Genomic DNA, 19,749 nt, shown 5'->3' with positions numbered 1-19,749 from the left:
GCTCCTTCATTGGCTCCGGCGTGCGTATATTCAGCCTAATAGATATTAAAATACCATTTCTTTTGAAGGAAAATCTTTTACGAAGTCATAAATGACAGCGTGCGAAGAGGAAACATGAATATGGGCTGACTCCGAGACATATATTTGTTAAGAAAAACAAATGCAAATATTTGACGAGGTGAGGAGGAAGGAGCTGCGAAGCCTGTCCCTTACCTTTGATGCAGATGGCGCATTATTAATACGTTGATTTTTTATTATATAACTGCGCCATCTTGCTGCTAGAAGAAGACAACAATCAGTTACTCAAAGCACCCAACATTCTCTTAAGTAAATTTAAAGAAAAAAAATGCTAGATATTCCATTTTAATACGAGTAGCTGTAACTCAGGAAATTCAGTGGACAGAGTAATACAGTGGGATGCACAGCCATCACTCATCTACAGTGAACACACGGCCAGTCGGTGTTGACAGTAAGCAAGTCGTGACATCTTCACTCCATCCCCAGCACCAAGCAGTACTGCATACAATCACCGGAGCTCCGTGGTATCATGGTGGTTATACACAGCGCCATCACACCACGCTGTTAGGCTTCGAAAATAAGTGTAATGCTCACTCAACAGGCTTTTCCGCGATTCAGCCTGTAATGTACATGTACATACAGTAATCTAAACACACATACATACATACATACATACATAAATACATACATACATACATACATTCTTATATTATATCTACCTTTCCTTCTTGCTGGAAGTTTGCCTACATTCAGCCTGCTCCTAAAAAGGGTGACCGTTCTAATCCCTCAAACTACCGTCCTATTGCTTTAATTTCCTGCCTATCTAAAGTTTTTGAATCTATCCTCAACAGGAAGATTCTTAAACATCTATCACTTCACAACCTTCTATCTGATCGCCAGTATGGGTTCAGTCAAGGCCGCTCTACGGGTGATCCTTATTGAGTCTTGGTCATCCTCTTTTAGAGATTTTGGTGAAACTTATTCTGTTGCCTTGGATATATCAAAAGCTTTTGATAGAGTCTGGCACAAAGCTTTGATTTCCAAACTACCCTCCTACGGCCTCTATCCTTCTCTCTGTAACTTTATCTCAAGTTTCCTTTCTGACCGTTCTATTACTGCTGTGGTAGACAGTCACTGTTCTTCTCCTTAATTTATTAACAGTGGTGTTCCTCAGGGTTCTGTCCTGTCACCCACTCTCTTCTTATTATTTATTAATGATCTTCTAAACCAAACTTCTTGTCCTATCCACTCCTACGCTGATGATACCACCCTGCACTTTTCCACGTCTTTCCATAGACGTCCAACACTTCAGGAGGTAAACATTTCACGCAGGGAAGCCACAGAACGCTTGACTTCTGATCTTTCTAAAATTTCTGATTGGAGCAGAGCAAACTTGGTATTGTTCAATATCTCAAAAACTCAATTCCTCCATCTATCAGCTCGACACAACCTTCCAGACAACTATCCTCTTCTTCAATGACACTCAACTGTTCCCCTCTTCTACACTGAACATCCTCGGTCTGTCCTTTACCTATAACCTGAACTGGGAACTTCACATATCATCTCTAGCTAAAACAGCTTCTATGAAGTTAGGCATTCTGAGACGTCTCCGCCAGTTTTTCTCACCCCCCCCAGCTGCTAACTCTGTACAAGGGCCTTATCCGTCCATGTATGAAGTATGCTTCACATGTCTGGGGGGGTTCCACTCATACTGCTCTTCTAGACAAGGTGGAATCAAAAGCTTTTCGTCTCATCAACTCCTCCCCTCTAACTGACTGTCTTCAGCATCTCTCTTATCGCAGCAATATTGCATCTCTAGCTGTCTTCTACCGATATTTTCAAGCTAACTGCTCTTCTGATCTTGCTAGCTGCATGCCTCCCCTCCTCCCGCGGCCTCGCTGCACAAGACTTTCTTCTTTCTCTCACCCCTATTCTGTCCACCTCTCTAACGCAAGAGTTAACCAGTATTCTCAATCATTCATCCCTTTCTCTGGTAAACTCTGGAACTCCCTGCCTGCTTCTGTATTTCCACCTTCCTATGACTTGAATTCCTTCAAGAGGGAGGTTTCAAGACACTTACTCATCAATTTTTTGACTACTGCTTTGACCCTTTTATGGGACTGGCATTTCAGTGAGCCTTTTTTTTTTTTTTATTGGATTTTTGTTGCCCTTGGCCAGTGTCCCTCCTACATAAGAAAAAAAAATACATACAGAGAAACCGAAGTAAAACACACACACACACACACACACACACACACACACACACACACACACACACACACACACACACACACACACACACACACACACACACACACACACACACACACACACACACACACACACACACACACACACACGCACAAACACACACACACACACACACACACACACACGAATGATCACAAGCAAACGAATAAACACGTTGATGAAGTTCCGATTTGTACACACAGATTGGCTTGCACACACACACACACACACACACACACACACACACACACACACACACACACACACACACACACACACACACACACACACCAAGTAGTAGTTTAAGGGTTAAACACCAATTATACAGCTTTGTGATTCGTCTCTGATTGGCGCCACACACACACACACACACACACACATATACACACACACAGGACAGTTAAGCTTGTGGGAGTATAGTGTTAACACCACACTACCACACGACACCACCACTCAACCACCACCACCACCACACCACCACACCAGACCACACCACCACCACCACCACTACCACACACCATATCATACCATACCACACCACACGGTATCCTTGGCGCCCCGATCTGTCCAGCCCCACCGAACCCCGCCAAGCTGCTCCGACCCCCGCTCCGTCCCGCTGCGGCCAAGGTAACAATTTCCTGTCACATATTTAGGGTAATTTCGAAGGTTTTGCAGATGTTTCCAAGTGATTTGAAGGCTCGCCGTATAGGAGTAGGTGGAGGAGGTGAATGTGGAGAGGAAAGGAGGAATGTGAGGAGAAGGGGAGAGAAGGAGGAGGTATTGAGGAGAGATGCAAAAAAGCTACTTCGGCTATATATCATTATATTTTTTTTTTCTAATTAGTGGAGTTTGCATTGTTTTGATATTTAATTTATTAATAGGAAAGTATGACAAGCTATATTATATAATAATATAATGTTTTAATTTTTCTGGTTAAAATAACACTTTCGTCATTTTATAAATTTTTATTTATTTTTTTTATCAACATGCCTAGGATTGTTTTGGTGTTTGATTTAAGACTTAAAAAGCATAATAAATGTATCCTAAGTGATAATATCCAATAAAATTTAGTGTAACAATTAGTATTTTCAAATTGAAAATAAGTCCATTGCTAGATTTGAAAAATCTTTTCTTTATACGACACAAAATTTGCTTGTTTTCTTTATATATCTGGAAAGTAAACATTTTTTTTCACATTCAGAATATGTAACACAATCTAGTCTGGCTGAGTTTTCCTTCTCGATATTATAAGTTCTTTTTGTGGCCCTGTTCGTAAAAATTACAAATTGTGTTTTGGATTTTTCTTTATCATTAGTCAGGCTGGAAATGTTTTTATATTTCATGCATTTATTAAAGTATATGGCAAGTCAGAATATATAAAACATTCCAGTCTAGTTCCGTTTTTTTGGCGGATCAGTTTCAAAATGGATTAACGTACACATATTAAAAGTGTGGCGTCATCAGGGTACCGAGACCCATTCCAGTCTCTCTCCGTCAATGTTCAGTATGTTAGTTGAAGTACGTGGCAGGTCATATTATATAGTGCAGTCCAGTCTGGGCGTCTTTCTTCTCGCGAGTGTCAAAATTAATTGTACGTAAAAATAAGAGCCAAGACGGACATTTTTCTTGCCTCCCTCCCTGCCTGTACATTAATATTTAGTTAAATCTCCGTGTGTTTCCAGACTCAGACGTGAAGGAAAACTAGAATTAACTACGAAAATAGACAAATAACTCCCAAAATGGCCCAAATAAGACTTAAATAAAGTGCATGTTGCAGCCCCGTTCAGAGTGGCCACCGTGAAAACTTCAGTACCCAGACCGAGACCTTCCCTCCTCCCTGCCCTCGTCTGTTCGTCAATATTTCTCTCAATTTCCAGAGTTTTCCAGATCTTTCCAGGTGTTCTTCAGAATAAGATGCGTAGACTGTTGTAGTAATAGTAGTAGGAGGAGGAAAAAATGAGGAATAGAGGGAGAGGAAAAGGGGGAGGAAGGAGAAATGGAGGTGGAGGATGAATGGAGAGTGGTGGTAATAGTAGGAGGAGAAGGAGGCGGAGGAGGAGGACGAAATGAGGAATGGAGGAGGAAGAGGAGAAAATGAGGAATAGAGGAGGAGGAGGAAGAAGGAAGGAGGAATGGATGAAGCGGAGGTCTCTCTCTCTCTCTCTCTCTCTCTCTCTCTCTCTCTGCTGCTGTTGTTGTCGTAGTTGCTGCTGCTGTTGTTGCGGTAGTAGTAGTAGTAGTAGTAGTAGTAATAGTAGTAGTAATAGTAGTGATAGTAGTAGTAGTAGTAGTAGTAGTTGTAGTAGCAGTAGTAGTAGCAAGAGCCGCAGCAGCAGTAACCAAGGCGCCTTAGGTGAGCAGCGGCTAATTGGTGGTGTTTATAAACATTGAGTCACTGGCCTGGAAACGCGTCTGTTGTGAGGAGACCATGTCTAGGCGGCTCTCACCCCCAGATGGAGGGCTTTGTGTCTCCTCGCCTTTTTTTTTGTGTGATCCACAGGGCATGCAGGGTGCAGGGTGCAGTCTTTCGGGCACCTTGGGCAGGGACTGTTGACTGGTTTGGATATCAGCAGTGCGAGTATTACACACGAAATACTACAGTATCGGAAAGTGAAAGATTTGCAGCGCGATGGCATAAAGTGGTGGCCAGCGTGGTAGTCAAAGCAGTTCACACGCAGGGGTGCGCGGGGCACCGTTGGCAGCTCTGAACTGAGGCAGCCTGGGGTGCTAAAACGGCGGCCACAATCTTCTTCACTCCATTACTCACTTTGAGTCGCCGCTGTGACCACTGCTCCTGTGGCTGCCGCGACATTCCTGCCACCGCGACACAGGAATGTCAGGTAAACGCCACCGCGACGACACCCGAATTGCGGGTTGAGGCCAATGCAAGTTTATGAGGCAGAATAGAGTCGAGGAGTTACGGCGAACGCAAGACAATAGCGGCGGGGAGTGGGTGAAGGGGGAAGGGAGCGTTGCCTCACTGTGGGAGTCTAGCGGAGGAGGTGGAAGGGGTGGTCTGTATGTGGGTGTGTGGGTTATGAAGGAGATGTTTCTGTATGGACGCTGTGGAGGGAATGACAGTCTGTGTGGAGGGGCTGGGGGGCGTTGGTCTGTGCTTTGGGGAACATGAGAGAGCCTGTCTTGTGTGAGGAAATTAGAAGAGATGATTTCCATATGGACATTATGCAGAGGATGATAGCATGTGTGTGTGTGTGTGTGTGTGTGTGTGTGTGTGTGTGTGTATGCATTTAGTTATGGTATACAAGATGATGCTGCCTCCATATCAAAATCCATCAAGTCTTTCCCCTGATGCAAGCTTTATGATACTTTTCCCCTCATCCTTGAACTCATTCCGCATGCCGGCACTCTTATTCACATTATTTTGACATCTTCCTCTCCTCATATTTTCCTCGTGTTCGCTCAGATATTCAAGTTCTCCTTCTACATAAAAGTAGGATGTCTTACTCTAATTTCTTCATTTCAGTTTATATATCTAAATTGTGCATGTGAGAGAGAGAGAGAGAGAGAGAGAGAGAGAGAGAGAGAGAGAGAGAGAGAGAGAGAGAGAGAGAGAGAGAGAGAGAGAGAGAGAGAGAGAGAGAGAGAGAGAGAGAGTCAATGATGGATGGATTCAAAGAGTAGCCTTTAAATAGCATTCTTGGTGACCTCTCACCCTCAAAGGTAAACTGGGTCTTTGTGTGTCTGAGGTCGGTACTAATAACTCCTCCACGGCTCCTTCAGGCGGCCGAGGAGGAGAGCAAGAGGAGGAGGGAGGACAGGAAAGCAGAAGAGAGAGAAGGAGGGAGTGACTTAGAGGAACAGAGGGGAGGAGAAATTAACTTAAAGGGGGGGAGGAAAGGAAAGAAAAGAAGGAGGGAATAGAAAAGAGATGATTTTAGAGAGGGACGGAGACTGGCAGGAAAAGCAAAAAGACAAAGAGGGAGAGAAGGAGGGAGTGACTAAAGGAGGGAGGGAGAGGAAGTGACGGAGAAATGGGAGAGAAAAAAACGGGAGAGAATGGAAGAGGAACGGAATAGAAAAGTAAAGAATAAGATGGAAAGAAAATAGATAAAAGAAAAAAGAGGAAATGAGGGAAAGAAAGCGAAAAAAAAGTAAAAAGAGAGAAGGACTACGGAAAGGAGATAGTGGAGGAAGGAAAGTTAGACAGGAAGAGAAAGAAAGACAAGGGAAGATGGAGAGAGAAGGAGAGGGAGAGGGAGGGAGTGAGGAACAGTAGCAGGCAGGCAGGCAGGTATGGGCAGGTAGAGGAGGCTGAAGAAACTCACCTCCTTCCCTCACAGTTCATCACCACCGCGCTAGGTCATAAATCCTCCCCTTGTGGGTGGTCGAACACGCTCATCAACCGCCCACACTACACGACCCTCCACATCCCGCTCATCCGCTGCAGCACGCTGGATTTTCGCCCTTAAGCTCACTGGAGGGTTAGCATTTGTCTGCCCCGCGCCCCATGCCTCTCCCGGGTCAATGGGCAGCTACTGTGTGATGGGCACGGCGGGGGGCAGGGGTGAAGGGCATGGGTGTATGGAGGTAACCACAGGCATTCTATATGTCACCACCACACTCACCATTAACTCTCTATAACACCTCCGCTCACCGCCGCTATCACTGCTGCATCACCATCACCACCGCAGTCACCACCACCTGCACTCTTGTCCCTTTGATTTATCCACGATGTCTCTACCGCCCTTTCCGCCATCACCATCACCACTATTCTTAAACATCCCGTCAGGAGATTACTCATCAATATTATTTAACCTGTAGATTTAACTAAGCCATGAAACCACAGCCACTTCATATATTCCAGGAGGTATTGATTGTGTAGTAGTGTTGTTGTTGTTGATGGTGGAGGTGGTGGTGATATTGTTGTTGTTATTGGTGGTGGTGGTGGTGGTGGCGCTGGTGGTGGTCAGGCAATGCTAAAGGAAGGTGAAGAGAAAAGAACGGAGGAGAAGGAAGAGGAAGAAGAAAAGGAGGAGAAGGAGGGATCACAACGAGTAGATAAATATTTGTCACCACAACAGTAAGGTGGCCCCCATACCCGCCCCTCCCTCACACAAGAGGACGGGGGAGGGCGCGGCATAATGGGGGTATCGATGGCTGGCGAGGGGAGGGGTGGTAGGGGTGCTCGGCTCTCCACTGTTGAGGAGACCATCATAGGGTCTTTGTGAGCCGTGGAGCCTCGGGGTGGTGAGGGGGAGGGAGGCAGACCAATGGAAGAATGGAGGAGAGGGAGAGGAGAGAGTGACTTTCACACAAACAAATCCACCACAAATATATTTTATTTATTTCTTGAGGGCATTCAGGAGTGAGCGGGCGAGGCTGAGGGAAGTGGGCGGCGGATGGGAGACGGGATAGGGTGGGCGGGGAGCAGCGCTTGGGGGACTAAGAAGGCCCTTGTTGAATGAGTGGCCCTGTTCGTGCGTCCAGCCGCCCACCACCAAACAATTCTCCGCAGCCCTAGCAATGCCTCGCTTTTTTATTATTTATTTATTTATTTATTTATTTTATATACTTAATTTTTCCTCAGCGTAACTTCTGTTACTTTTGTTAGTTGTTAGATGTGATTATTATCTTGTCGCTGCCTGATTTGGTACCACCAGCACTGGTGTTCTATGATTCTACGGTTCCGAGGTATTCTTTTTTTTTTTTTTCTCATAATAGGGACATTCAAAGCCATCCTATTTTATTTCACATATGAAAAACAAGATCTCATCTTATTCTTAACACTCCAACTGAATATAGCAAGAAAAATGTAAGCAAAAATAACATTGTCAGAAATTATTAAGAAACAACAAATTTTTGCAACGGCTCCTTATCTCACTTCGCGCGTATCCTCTACAGTGTACAGTATACGTGCATTCACTGCCCGCCGCGCCCCGTTGCCGTGTGTTATAAATCAGTACGTAGTCACGCAACTGCCTAAGGTGCCGCTTCCTGGACAGAGGATATAACATTAAGGGTCCAACGTTTGAGTAATACGAATCACTCACAACTTTGGGATATAATAATTTAGATGTGTATTTTCCGCATCCTATCTCATCTGCTTTTAACCCTTTGACTTTCACTTGATACACATCTTTCCCTAATTACCAATCACTCTGAGACATCTTTACTTACTCTACAGCCACATCCAATCTTTGAACTGGGAAGAAATTGCAAAATGTATTCTTTTTCTTGGCTAACTTTCTTGTAGATGCTTATAAAGATTTCACGCATTGCTTCTGGTGTTGCTAATTGTTTCGTGTCGCAGTGAAAGGGTTAACACGCTTTAATGGACATTAATAGGGTTTTCAGAAGTGTTTTTATGATTCTAAGGCGGTGTAACAAGGATTCTGAAACATTAATGGAAAGAAAGCATTGTAAGTACCAGGCTTATCACCTCCCTGGCCTTTGCAAAAATTATTTTAATAAAAGTTCAGTGTTTAAAATAGGATCCTTAGTCTTGTGATTTTTCTGGGGTGTTGTGCTTCTCTCTAATTGATCTTCTGAAGTTAAACGGGTGGTTGGAGCCTCTCTCTCTCTCTCTCTCTCTCTCTCTCTCTCTCTCTCTCTCTCTCTCTCTCTCTCTCTCTCTCTTGGTGAGAGGAGGAGTCTGAATGTTATGAAGCTACGAAAACTTGGAGCATTATCTTCAGTTAATTATACATCTGTAATATAAATTGCTATTTGCATTAACTGCACTAACTTTTATTTTTTACTTTATTGATGTTGCGGTGCCTTCCCGGCTCACCCCTTCCTTTTTCTTTTAATCAATCAATTTTATTCTACTATTCCTAATTCCCTTATCGCCTTGTTCTATTCTGTCTTATCATTTTATATATCAGTTACCTTAAGTTATAATCAGACTATATTTATTTCGAGCTTCTTTTACAAATAAAATACCAATTAATAGTTTACTCCACTCATCTACAGCTCTTTTTTTTTTTTCTTCTTTCCAAAACTAATAATATAACCTAACTGGTCATTTTAAAGCAATCGACTATTTTCTCTCGCTACTTTGCCTGTTCCCAGTCTTATCACCTTGTAGTACTTTCTAGCTTGGTATCCTCATTCCTAGAGTTTTCTGTCACACCCGGTAGTAATAAGCTTCAGTCTTAAAGCGATAGGATATTTTTCCATTGTCTCCTTGATTTCTATCTTTTTTTTTTTTTTTTTACCGTCTGGGAATATTTTTACCGACCCCGTCCATACTTTTTATAGGATTCAAAGTTATTTAAACAAAAGACTTTCAAAGATTTAACAACCAGACCCTCTTAAATGTTATAAGTTCTAGTGTTATGCGGATCTTTATATTTGCAAACTAATATTATTTGTATTATAGAAATTAATATATTAGATAAAGTAATCAAACTGCTACTTGTCCGTCATCAGGGAGCTTTAAAAAGATTAGATAAATTCATGGATGAGGATGATAGGTGGAAATAAGTAGGTATTTTTCATGCAGGGGCTGCCCGTGTAGGCCTGATGACTTCTTGCAGCTTCCCTTATGTTCTTATGTTCTTATTGATGGGTTGTGATACGGGGCTGATTCATCAACACCGCCTCTCCTCGGCGGGGGAGGACGAGGCAGCCACGCTGGTCAAGAGTGGGTTGGCAGGGCGAAGGCTGACCGCGGGTGTGATCGTTGATGTGCTGCTGTACTCACTCAGTCTTGATAAAAGTCAGATGAAAAAAAAAAAAAAAAAAAAAAAAAAAAAAAATATATATATATATATATATATATATATATATATATATATATATATATATATATATATATATATATATATATATATATATATATATATATATATATATATATATATATATATATATATATATATATATGAGAAGAAATTGGTTTTCAAATAAAGTGGTGGATGAATGGAATACACTCAGTAGTCAGGTTGTTAGTGTCGATTCATTGGGGACTTTAAAAGAAGATTAGATAGATCTATGAATGAGGATGGTTGGTGGAAATGCGTAGTAGGTATGTTTCATGCAGGGACTATATACCACATTTAGGCCTGACGGCTTCTTGCAGCTTCACTTATGTTCTTATGTTGTTATAACAATCGATTATGCATCATTTATTGTCCATGCAACTTAGGACTGTCACAGATGGCGACTGCATGTGTTTGCTAAGTGAATGTATTGGGAAGAAGTTATAAATTGTACTACTCTCCTCATAATGAAATCACGTCTATGAAAATAAATAAATAAATAAAGAAAGAAAGAAATATCTCTCTTAAAATCAACCGGAAGGAGTTTCACGACATTATCTGTCATACAAAAGGTGTCTGCTGGTCCTTCTCGCTGTCTTGCCGTCCACCCCTGCCCCGAAAACACCGAGATACCGAGCGATTGTTCGAACGCGGTAACCAGCCACACGCGGGAGTTGCTGGGCCTTCGGCAAGTTCTCCGAGATTTGAGATGAGCATCGTCATGAGCTGCCCTGCCTGGGTGCTTCTAACCAACTCATCCCCTCACCATTCCCCTGCACATTCTTTGGTCACTTGTGTCTCACTGCTTTTATCTCATGTTCAAACGTTCGAGCGTGTCGGAGTCATCCAACGTGAACCTCCTTGCTGCTGTATATACAATATGCATGCCTTAATATCATGAGGTTTTAATTTTTTTTTCTCATATTTCTTATAAAATAGAATTTATCATTTATTAAGACGCCCTCCATGTCTTATAATTACACAATCTTTTCCACGCCTCCTGCAGGAATGATCACAACTCACGGTGGTGTGTGTGTGTGTGTGTGTTCATTTACAGTTACACGGGAGTACGGGTCGCTTGCTCGCTCTCCGCCTCCTCGCCGGCAAGAACATTGCCCCAAGAAGGTAAGGCTGCAGCCGCTGTGCTGAATTCGTTGGGTTTCAGAGGACAGATAGACAGCGGTGAGAAAAGCATTATCGATCATGGACCAGTGATATTCCAGGCAAAAGGCCTAGTACTCCATTGGTGGTGGCGGCGGCGGGGCTGAGTAGGACAGAGAGCGGGGGTTTGATGAGGGGGAGGCAACATATGAATTTAGTGTTGCACTTATAACACAAAATAGGTTGTAGTAAGGGTAGCTCCCACCACACTTACTCGAACACGAAGCCTTGCTGGATATAAAGTCTTTAAGTTTGCTCAGTGTCGACAAACTCGACGTTCCTGGAGCTGGTCCAGCGGGGCAGCTGGCGGGTGACGCCATCTAAACATTATGTGATGAATCCTTCCAGATTTATCACACCACTTGGCACGTTGTGACGCACACAATTGACTAGCAGGCAACCGCACTCTGTCATGGCGTCCCTGGGGACCGCGATGCTGATGCGAGTCTGTCGTTGATTTAATACTGCCTGCTGCTCACGCCTGCCGCAATGCCTCGCGTGGGGCAGTGTTTGTGCACGCGGCGCCTCGTGGGGAGAGTGGAAAGAAAGGTAGAATACGGTTCAGTCCGTGGCAAAATTAATACGAAAATAATGGTAGTCGGCGCCCGGTCAATTAGCTACGGGTGTCAGAAGTGGTGATGTCTCAATCCCGAGCTGATTTTGGCCAATATTTGGCCGCTTGGAAGGTGCCGACCAGACCCGTTGGGAATTTGGGCCGAAAATGATGGATTTCGAGCGGCTATTGAAGAGAACAACTTTAGGGCTCAACAGCGGGTGTTGTGTGGAGGTTTTATACAGTGAGAGCGAGGCCGGCTGGGCACCTTGGCCTCGCCACAACTCACAATACTGGTTATGAATGACTACACTCCACCAATGTGGAGCACGCGGCAGCCAATGCCAAAAATTCTGCTTTCACCAGCCAGCACAAGCAGCAAACACGCTGAGCCTAAACATGGCGCTGAGAAATGTATCCCACGAAGCTAACAAACGAAGGCAAGTAACAAGGTTTGGAGGGACAAGGAGGCAGCCATTAACCGCGCCACTAACAAGGGCCGCGGCGGTTCTGTGGCCTCAATTAGACACGCCTGTCAACGCCCTCACAACTCTTTGGCGGGAAAAATTCAAAGGCGTCCATTTGTTACTACCGGTCTTTGGCCTTTTATGCCGAGTGAGAGTGGCCGCCGCCGCCCCCGCCTCGCCTCTCCCTCGCCTTCGCCGGGCACACAGGGCGCACACGGAAATTAGCGAGTGGCAGGGCGGAGAGTCGAACCTGTGAAGGCGCCGCCAGGTGAAGGGCTTTTGTCTCAGGTGTTGAGGCATCTGGCGCTAATGAGGCGACCATTGTGGGCGACCAGCGAGTAATGGTCACGGCTTTGTCACCTTGCGGCCAGCACCTGCACCGCCTGCCCTTAATTATTCCTCAGGTGAGAATGGCGCACAGCCTCAGCCAGATGGACAGACTGTCAGATACTGCGTGTGTGTTGGGGAGGAATGTGGTGCCACGAGACAGGAGAGAGAGAGAGAGAGAGAGAGAGAGAGAGAGAGAGAGAGAGAGAGAGAGAGAGAGAGAGACTGTACGTACATAGTGCATAACATTACATGAGTATTTACACATCGTGTACTTCTCTACCTATCTTTTGTAACTACACACACACACACACACACACACACACACACACACACACACACACACACAGACACACACACATTAAATACATCCAAACACATCCATCAATCGTTTATACACACATCCATCCATCCATAACTACACACACACACACACACACACACACACATTCCAGGAGGAAGGCAGCAGCATTTTTGGTCAAGCTGATGTGTGGCGGTTTTGGTGTTCATGTTCGATGCGTCATGTCTCAAGTGTCCCAATGCGGCGACAATGGCAGTGTGGCGGCGGCTGTCATGTTAACCAAGTGTAAACTGTCCTTTGTAGAGAAACATGCCTGGCCCACGAACCTCCTTTCCACACCCGAATCCATGTTCACCCACTCTTCCCTCTCCCTTTACTCTTGCTACTGCTCTGCCCTCCTCTCTTCCTCTCCTCGCGCCCTCGTCTTAGTAAGGAGCGCGGAGGCAGGCTGGGGGCAAAGCAGTCGGGTATAATGTGGAGTAAGCGGCTTTGTGTTGTGTTTGGTCTGCCGTGCCTCCTTGACTCTCATCACTCAGCCAGCGTCAGGGATCCGGCTAATCCTCGCTAATCCGCAGTCATCCTTCTCCACAACACTTACCTTTGGACCTCGTTACTGAAAACACTCGCCCGCTCTTGACCTGACCTTTCCCTCCTGTGCCCCCACTGCTCATTCCGCTCCTCGGGTGAATCGGCGCCACATACACAAACTTCCTCATTTGCTTTCGTCCTTCACAGCGGTAGTCAGTGAGTGGCCGCTGCGTGTGTCTTGCGGTGTTATTACGAGGACTCGCTTATAGAGTTTTGAGTTTGCATGACCGTGTTGTACTGAGAGAGAGAGAGAGAGAGAGAGAGAGAGAGAGAGAGAGAGAGAGAGAGAGAGAGAGAGAGAGAGAGAGAGAGAGGGGGGGGGGAGCGGGGGGAGGAGACAAATAGACAGAATAAAAAAATACCGTAATTCTAAAATTAATTCAGTTTGTGCTCACGTTAACAATATGTGACGTATAAAGCTATCCCCTCTCCCACACACACACACACACACACACACACACACACACACACAAACACACACACATGATAATATTACCAAGGGATCTTCATTACTCGTACATTAATTTACCAATGACTAAGGTCCGTAGAAGGGAACTTTGCCTCTGACCGTGAAATAAAGTGTGACGCCGCAGCAGCAAAACAGGGATCATCTTTTGAGACGCTCTGGGGGTTCTCGTAAAGACCCAAACACCGCAGAGATTAGCCAGGACTTACCTACCTGTGGAAGTTATTATTACTTTTTAATACTAAATAACAGGCACAGCACTGTATAACCTATGGAGATATTAAGCAAGAGTTTATTTAAAGAACCCACCAATGCCTGATGTTTTATTTGGTTTGTGTCACAACTCCGTGTTCATTGTTTCAGTTTAGGGATTAGTATATAATTGCAGTCGTTGTCGGAAGTCCTTGTTATTATTTTGTGTTGGTTGTATACTGTCTTGTATTTTTTTTTTTCTATTAGTGATATACGTTAGGACAACAAACTAATGAATTTGAACGGCTGTACTTGCTATTATATTTGTTTTCATTATAGTTCTTCCTTAAGTTTTCTTTACTTTCTTGATAAGATTAACAGTTCATCAGTTGCCGTGAACGCTGAGGGTCGTCAGTGATACGAAAGTTACGAATATCCTGATTTCCTAAACGTAGAATCCGACTTGCATAACTCACACCAACTATCTTTAATTTTTCCGCTACACTCACTTTCATTTATTTATTCTATTTCATTTGTTTATTAATTTATGTATTTATTCATCCATTCTGAAGTCCCTCCGATCTGCTGACAATAGATTCTAAGCGCATCAGGAGACTTGCTGTTAAAGGAAAAACACTAAACATATTGAAAATGAGAGTAGCAGTTTACTTGACTTCGGGCCAAAAACTCTCTTGCTATTAGTGTATTGAAATTCCAGCTCACTTATTTTGTAGTTTTTGTTTTCTACCTATTCGTTCTTTTAAATTTGACGTACATCTTTTGTTTTGTTGCTTTTTTTGCTATTAGTGTATTGAAATTCCAGCTCACTTACTTTGTAGTTCTTGGTTTCTACCTTTTTTATTCTTTTAAATTTGACCTACATCTTTTTTTTTTTTTTTTTTTTTTTTTTTTGCTTTTACCTTACAGTTTAATATTTCTAGTATTTTGTGCAATTTTTATTTTTCATTTCAGCGCCATATGACCTTACTTGTTGCGGCGACACACTATTTTTATTTTATTTTTTTTCAATCACATCGACTTCTGACTACGATTATAAACACCTGACGGGCGGGCGACGCGAGTAATACTGTGTGCGGCAGAAAGGCTCTCTTCAGGTAAACAGCCTTTGAAAGTGGTAGCGTCATTATCCTCGAGGGAAGTTCAAACCACAAGACAGCTTTCTTCCTGAACAAATGCACCGCTGACTCCCAAGACCACTCAGCTCCTGGAAAAGAGTATTACTTTGTTGTTTGCTGAAGAAGAGCCCGCTGATTCCCAAGGACGCTCTCATGCCAAACAAGGAAACTGCTGGTTCTCAATGCCGATTAATTAACTGGGACGCCGGTATTAGTTACCGAGTCCGTTCCTTTCCTGACTTTGTTTATTCTGTCTTACGAAGGGCGTTGTGAGTGACCAATCTGTTGTGTTCCATGCGTGACTGCTAACGAGGGTGATGAAGAAGGCGCCGAAGGAGGTATGAGATAAAACTTAACTTTCAATACCCTTTTTTTTCAATAACCCTTTCAATTGGTTTCGTTGTAAATTTTATGTATGATTCATGAATTTTGATCAAGATGAGGATGATACTTTTCGTTTTCAAGGAGTTATAAAGCGAATGTATTTATGTATCCTATTCTAACTAATTAGCGGGTGATGTGGTGAAATTAGTATCTTATGTACTCTTATTCTGGCTTACTAGTGGGTGATGGGGTGAAGTTTGGCATCCTATATGCTCCAAATAGAAGTAGAGAAAGATGATGCCGGAGGAAGAGACGGAAGAGGAAGATAATAAACTAAAGAGGGAATAGAGAAAGAAGCACACGAATAAATACAAACGCTTAATTAAGAAGAGAAGATAGAAAAAAGATAACAAACGGAAAGAGGAAGAGGTAGAGTAGAGCAGGAGGAGAAATGTTAAGATTTGGGAAAGAAGATGAAGTAGAGGAGGAGGAGGATAAACAAAAAGATCAACAGGTAGGGAAGCAGAAGGAGAAAAATGAAGGTTTAAGAAAGAAGTAGAGAAGGATGAAAAACGAAAGGAAGTAAAGGGAGGGGAGAACAAAAAGAGAAAGTAGAGAAGGATGATAAACGAGAGAAGGAACAGGGAGGGATGAACAAGAGGATTATGCATTGGGTCTTCCTCTCTTCCTCCCACCAAACAAAATGGCGGACTGGGGCGTGAAAGTAATGGTGTGCGATTACATTAGCCATCGCCGTTGGTGTTGCGGCGGTGTGTGCGTGGGGAAGGGGATTGGAATGCTCTTTTTATTAAAGATGGAGGATTAAGTGATGGTGTTTGGAGGTGCGCATTGAGATGGTTCATTAGTACAGGATTTATAGTGTGTATATAGTGGGAGTATGTCATTGTTGTTGTTGTTGTTATTGTGGTTGTTGTTTCTTCTTCTTCTTCTTATTATTATTATTATTATTATTGTAATTATTATTATTATTATTATTATTATTATTGGTGGTGGTGGTGGTAGTAATTGTAGTAATAGTTCAATAGGGATTATTATTATTATTATTATTATTATTATTATTATTATTATTATTATTATTATCATCATCAAAATCGTTACTATGATTTACAGTTTTGTTATCAAAATCGGCATCGTCATCATTATTGATCATCTTCGCAGCGTGTTACTATCACTGGCGATATTTTGTGATGGAGGACTGTCGTGGTGTGACTGAGAAAATTCCGTTTCCTTAAACGTTTTATTAGACTAGAAATCAGCGTAACAACATATATAATCAACAGTATGTACAGGCGGCGCGGATTGTCGTTAGTGCTGCGGCATGGAGTGAATCTGCTGTAGCTGCTGTAGGCGGTACAGGAGCGGCTGCGATGCTGCCAGGGTGGTGGCCAAGGGTGGCATGATGGGCGGCGTCAGGCAATGGGACAGGGGCGGGGGCAGGGGCAGGTGCACAGCAGGGGTCGGAGGCAGCCGCTGGTGTGTTCTGACGTGTTTCTTGAGGTGGTCCTTGCGGCCAAAACGTTTGTCACACAGCGGGCACGGGAAGGGCCGCGCCCCGCTGTGGATGCGGCGGTGACGGGTCAGCTCCTCGTTGCGGGTGAAGCGTTTCTGACAACCTTGGTGAGCGCAGACGAAGGGCCGCTCGCCCGTGTGGATCCGAAGGTGGCCCTTGAGTTGACCCTTGTTGCTGAAGGCTGAGCCGCACTGATTACACCCAAACCTCTTGGGGCGCGGCCGTCGGGCACACACCCGTTCTACTTCCGCCGCCGGCACTAGCACGTCAAGGAGGGGGACCAGGGGACCGGTTCCCGGAAAGCTGCCGAAGGGCCCGCCCAGACCTGGAAGCCCCGGGAAGATTGGAGTGTGCGCCAGGCGGTGATTGAGACCCAGCAGACGAGAGGATGCCGCCTCCGACTTGCTGTCTTCAGGCGGTGCTGCTGGCGAGTCTGGCCCTTCGGTTCTTGCCATCTTGTAGGGACGTTTGTTGACGGAGGACGTGACCTGCTTCTGGAGACGCTGCACGCCTGCTCTATGCGGCGCGGCAGTAATGCTACTGTCGGCTGTGGTGGTGGGCGAATCTTGTGCTGAGGCAGTGACTAGTGCCGAGGAGCAAGGCTGCCAGGGCCTAAAGATGGAGGGTGGGGAGGGTGAGGACGAGGACGAGGGGGAAGGCGGGTGGCTGGTCATGCTGCTCCACACTTCCTCGCTCCCTTCATGCCGCACACTTGAGTCCGCTACAGGTGGCCAGGACTTCCCCGGCACAGTCTCACTGCTTCACTGTACAGGTCACTGGCGTGACTCATTGGTCACCGTAACTCTTTCATTCACAATATCAGTCTCCTTGTTCAAGAGTAAGAAAGTAATGCCTCGTCCAAATCAGTGTCAGTCTTGGTGGCCGGGGAGCACCCAAAGTTTCAGAGCACACAGGGCGCAGCCTATGGGCGAGCGGCAGCGGTCAGGTGCTCTAGAACACGGACAGCCACACAATCATCTGACTCAGAATGTCACACTGAACCCTCGACATTGTGTGTCGCGGCTTTTATACTTCCCTCACTCCCTCCCTGCCTCCCTCTCGGTCTCCCTGTCTCTCCTCCACACTGTGGTGGTGGCGGTGGTCGGGAAGTGCCCAGCTGGACAGTGACGGTAGCGACTTGATTAGTGGAGCTAATTACAGTCTTTAAAGTTGATGGATGTGTGGTATTAGTGACGAAAAGACGATGACTTGCAAGTTATTGAAAGCATTATGCACGCGACTCGGTATAAAGAATATTACCTGATGTTGTCTTGGTTGTATTTATTCTGCTTTGTGAAGGGAAGGTGCTGATGGTGAATTACTGTGTGGTGCTGATGAAGGGCAGGGGTGTCGTGTGGGGCATAGGTGCTATGATGGTAGTGACCAGTGGTTAGGAATTATGGTTAGTATTAGTAGTAGAAGTAGTAGTACTATGATCATCATCAACAGCAGCATATAGTATGTGATAAGAGATAGTAAAGGTACTAATTTTTCATGGCCATCTCCGAGACATAAGGTGGCGCCTGAGAAAAAAAAAAAAATCCCATACGTATCTGAAATATTATATGCTTAAAAATCTATGGTGCAGGGAAGTGGCGTCTATTACTTAGTGGCGTATCATTACATGGCGCGGAATGGTTAGGAACGACAATACAATACGTGTCTACTCATTGCGTGGAAGAAGATAAGAAGAGGAGACTAAAAGCAACGAGAATGTCTAGCTGGGAACAAACTTCTCGTTCAATACTCTTGTGGGGGATGTTAGGTTCCTGTTTGTGAATGACCATTTAAAATCCTTATGTATTTTCCTGCCATAGTCCTCAACACCATAAATTTATCAAACCAAATCAATTCCCCAACGAGAAGAAATATAAAAAGCATCACTAAGTTAATAAAGCTTGACGAATAGTGGTGAGTGGCGAGATGGCGGTGGGTGGGGTGCGAGAGGCGGCTGGGGACGGCTTGGGTGAGTGTGACCGCCAGACGAATGCTGTTGTATGTTCCAGTATTTTGTGTAGATTTTGAAGAAGGAAGACTAGGTGGAACGAAGGAAAGGGACCGTTAGTGTTTGGATACCTAAGAAATGGCGAGTTCTTTGGTAGGGAACTGGCGGGAGTGGGGGAGAAGTAGAGGATGGAAGGATAAGAGCTTTAAAGACACAGGGGGTGATGTGATTGCGTGGGGGCAGGAAGGGGGCGACGAGTCCCTTGAGGTTGGGGGGTCAAGGAGATTGGGAACGAGGAGTGAACTTTTCCGGGGACAGATTTCCGTCTTGATAATATGTTTCATTTGTCCCTTGTTGCCATGTGTCTGTTTTTCTGTGTTTGTTTTCCTCCTGAACTGATAGCGAGAGGATGGAGAGGCCCGTCTTCAGAAACACTGCTTTCTCACCATGACTATTTTCCAAGGCCACAAATATCATTGACCGGATTCTCAAGAGTGTTCTTCCTGGTAATAATGTAGAAATTAGTTAATCTGTTAAAGTCATTAAAACCCGTGTCACTTCAAAGGGAGCCTTTTGAAAATAGTCGAAATCCAACGCGAAAGTCTTGCAGAATATGGTTCAGAAACTCAGACGTAATCACATCTGCAGTACGTCTATACCTTAAGCTGTATATTGTTACTTTTATATATATATATATATATATATATATATATATATATATATATATATATATATATATATATATATATATATATATATATATATA

At 44.3% G+C, this 19,749-nt stretch overlaps 1 protein-coding gene across 1 annotated transcript; it reads right to left on the bottom strand.

The window, feature by feature from the left end:
- Nucleotides 1–16,783: 16,783 nt before the first annotated feature.
- LOC135103998 (Krueppel-like factor 16) lies at nucleotides 16,784–18,336 on the bottom strand. Its single transcript, XM_064010863.1, has one exon. The coding sequence runs from the start codon at nucleotides 17,710–17,712 to the stop codon at nucleotides 16,834–16,836; it is 879 nt and encodes a 292-aa protein (XP_063866933.1). The 5' UTR covers nucleotides 17,713–18,336; the 3' UTR covers nucleotides 16,784–16,833.
- Between the last annotated feature and the right edge of the window lie 1,413 nt (nucleotides 18,337–19,749).

The sequence above is a fragment of the Scylla paramamosain genome, chromosome 10 (genome assembly GCF_035594125.1).
Source record: "Scylla paramamosain isolate STU-SP2022 chromosome 10, ASM3559412v1, whole genome shotgun sequence".
In the NCBI taxonomy this organism is placed as follows: Eukaryota; Metazoa; Arthropoda; class Malacostraca; order Decapoda; family Portunidae; genus Scylla; species Scylla paramamosain.
The sequence above is the reverse complement of the archived record's forward strand: the minus strand, read 5'-3'. Positions and strand labels throughout refer to the sequence as shown.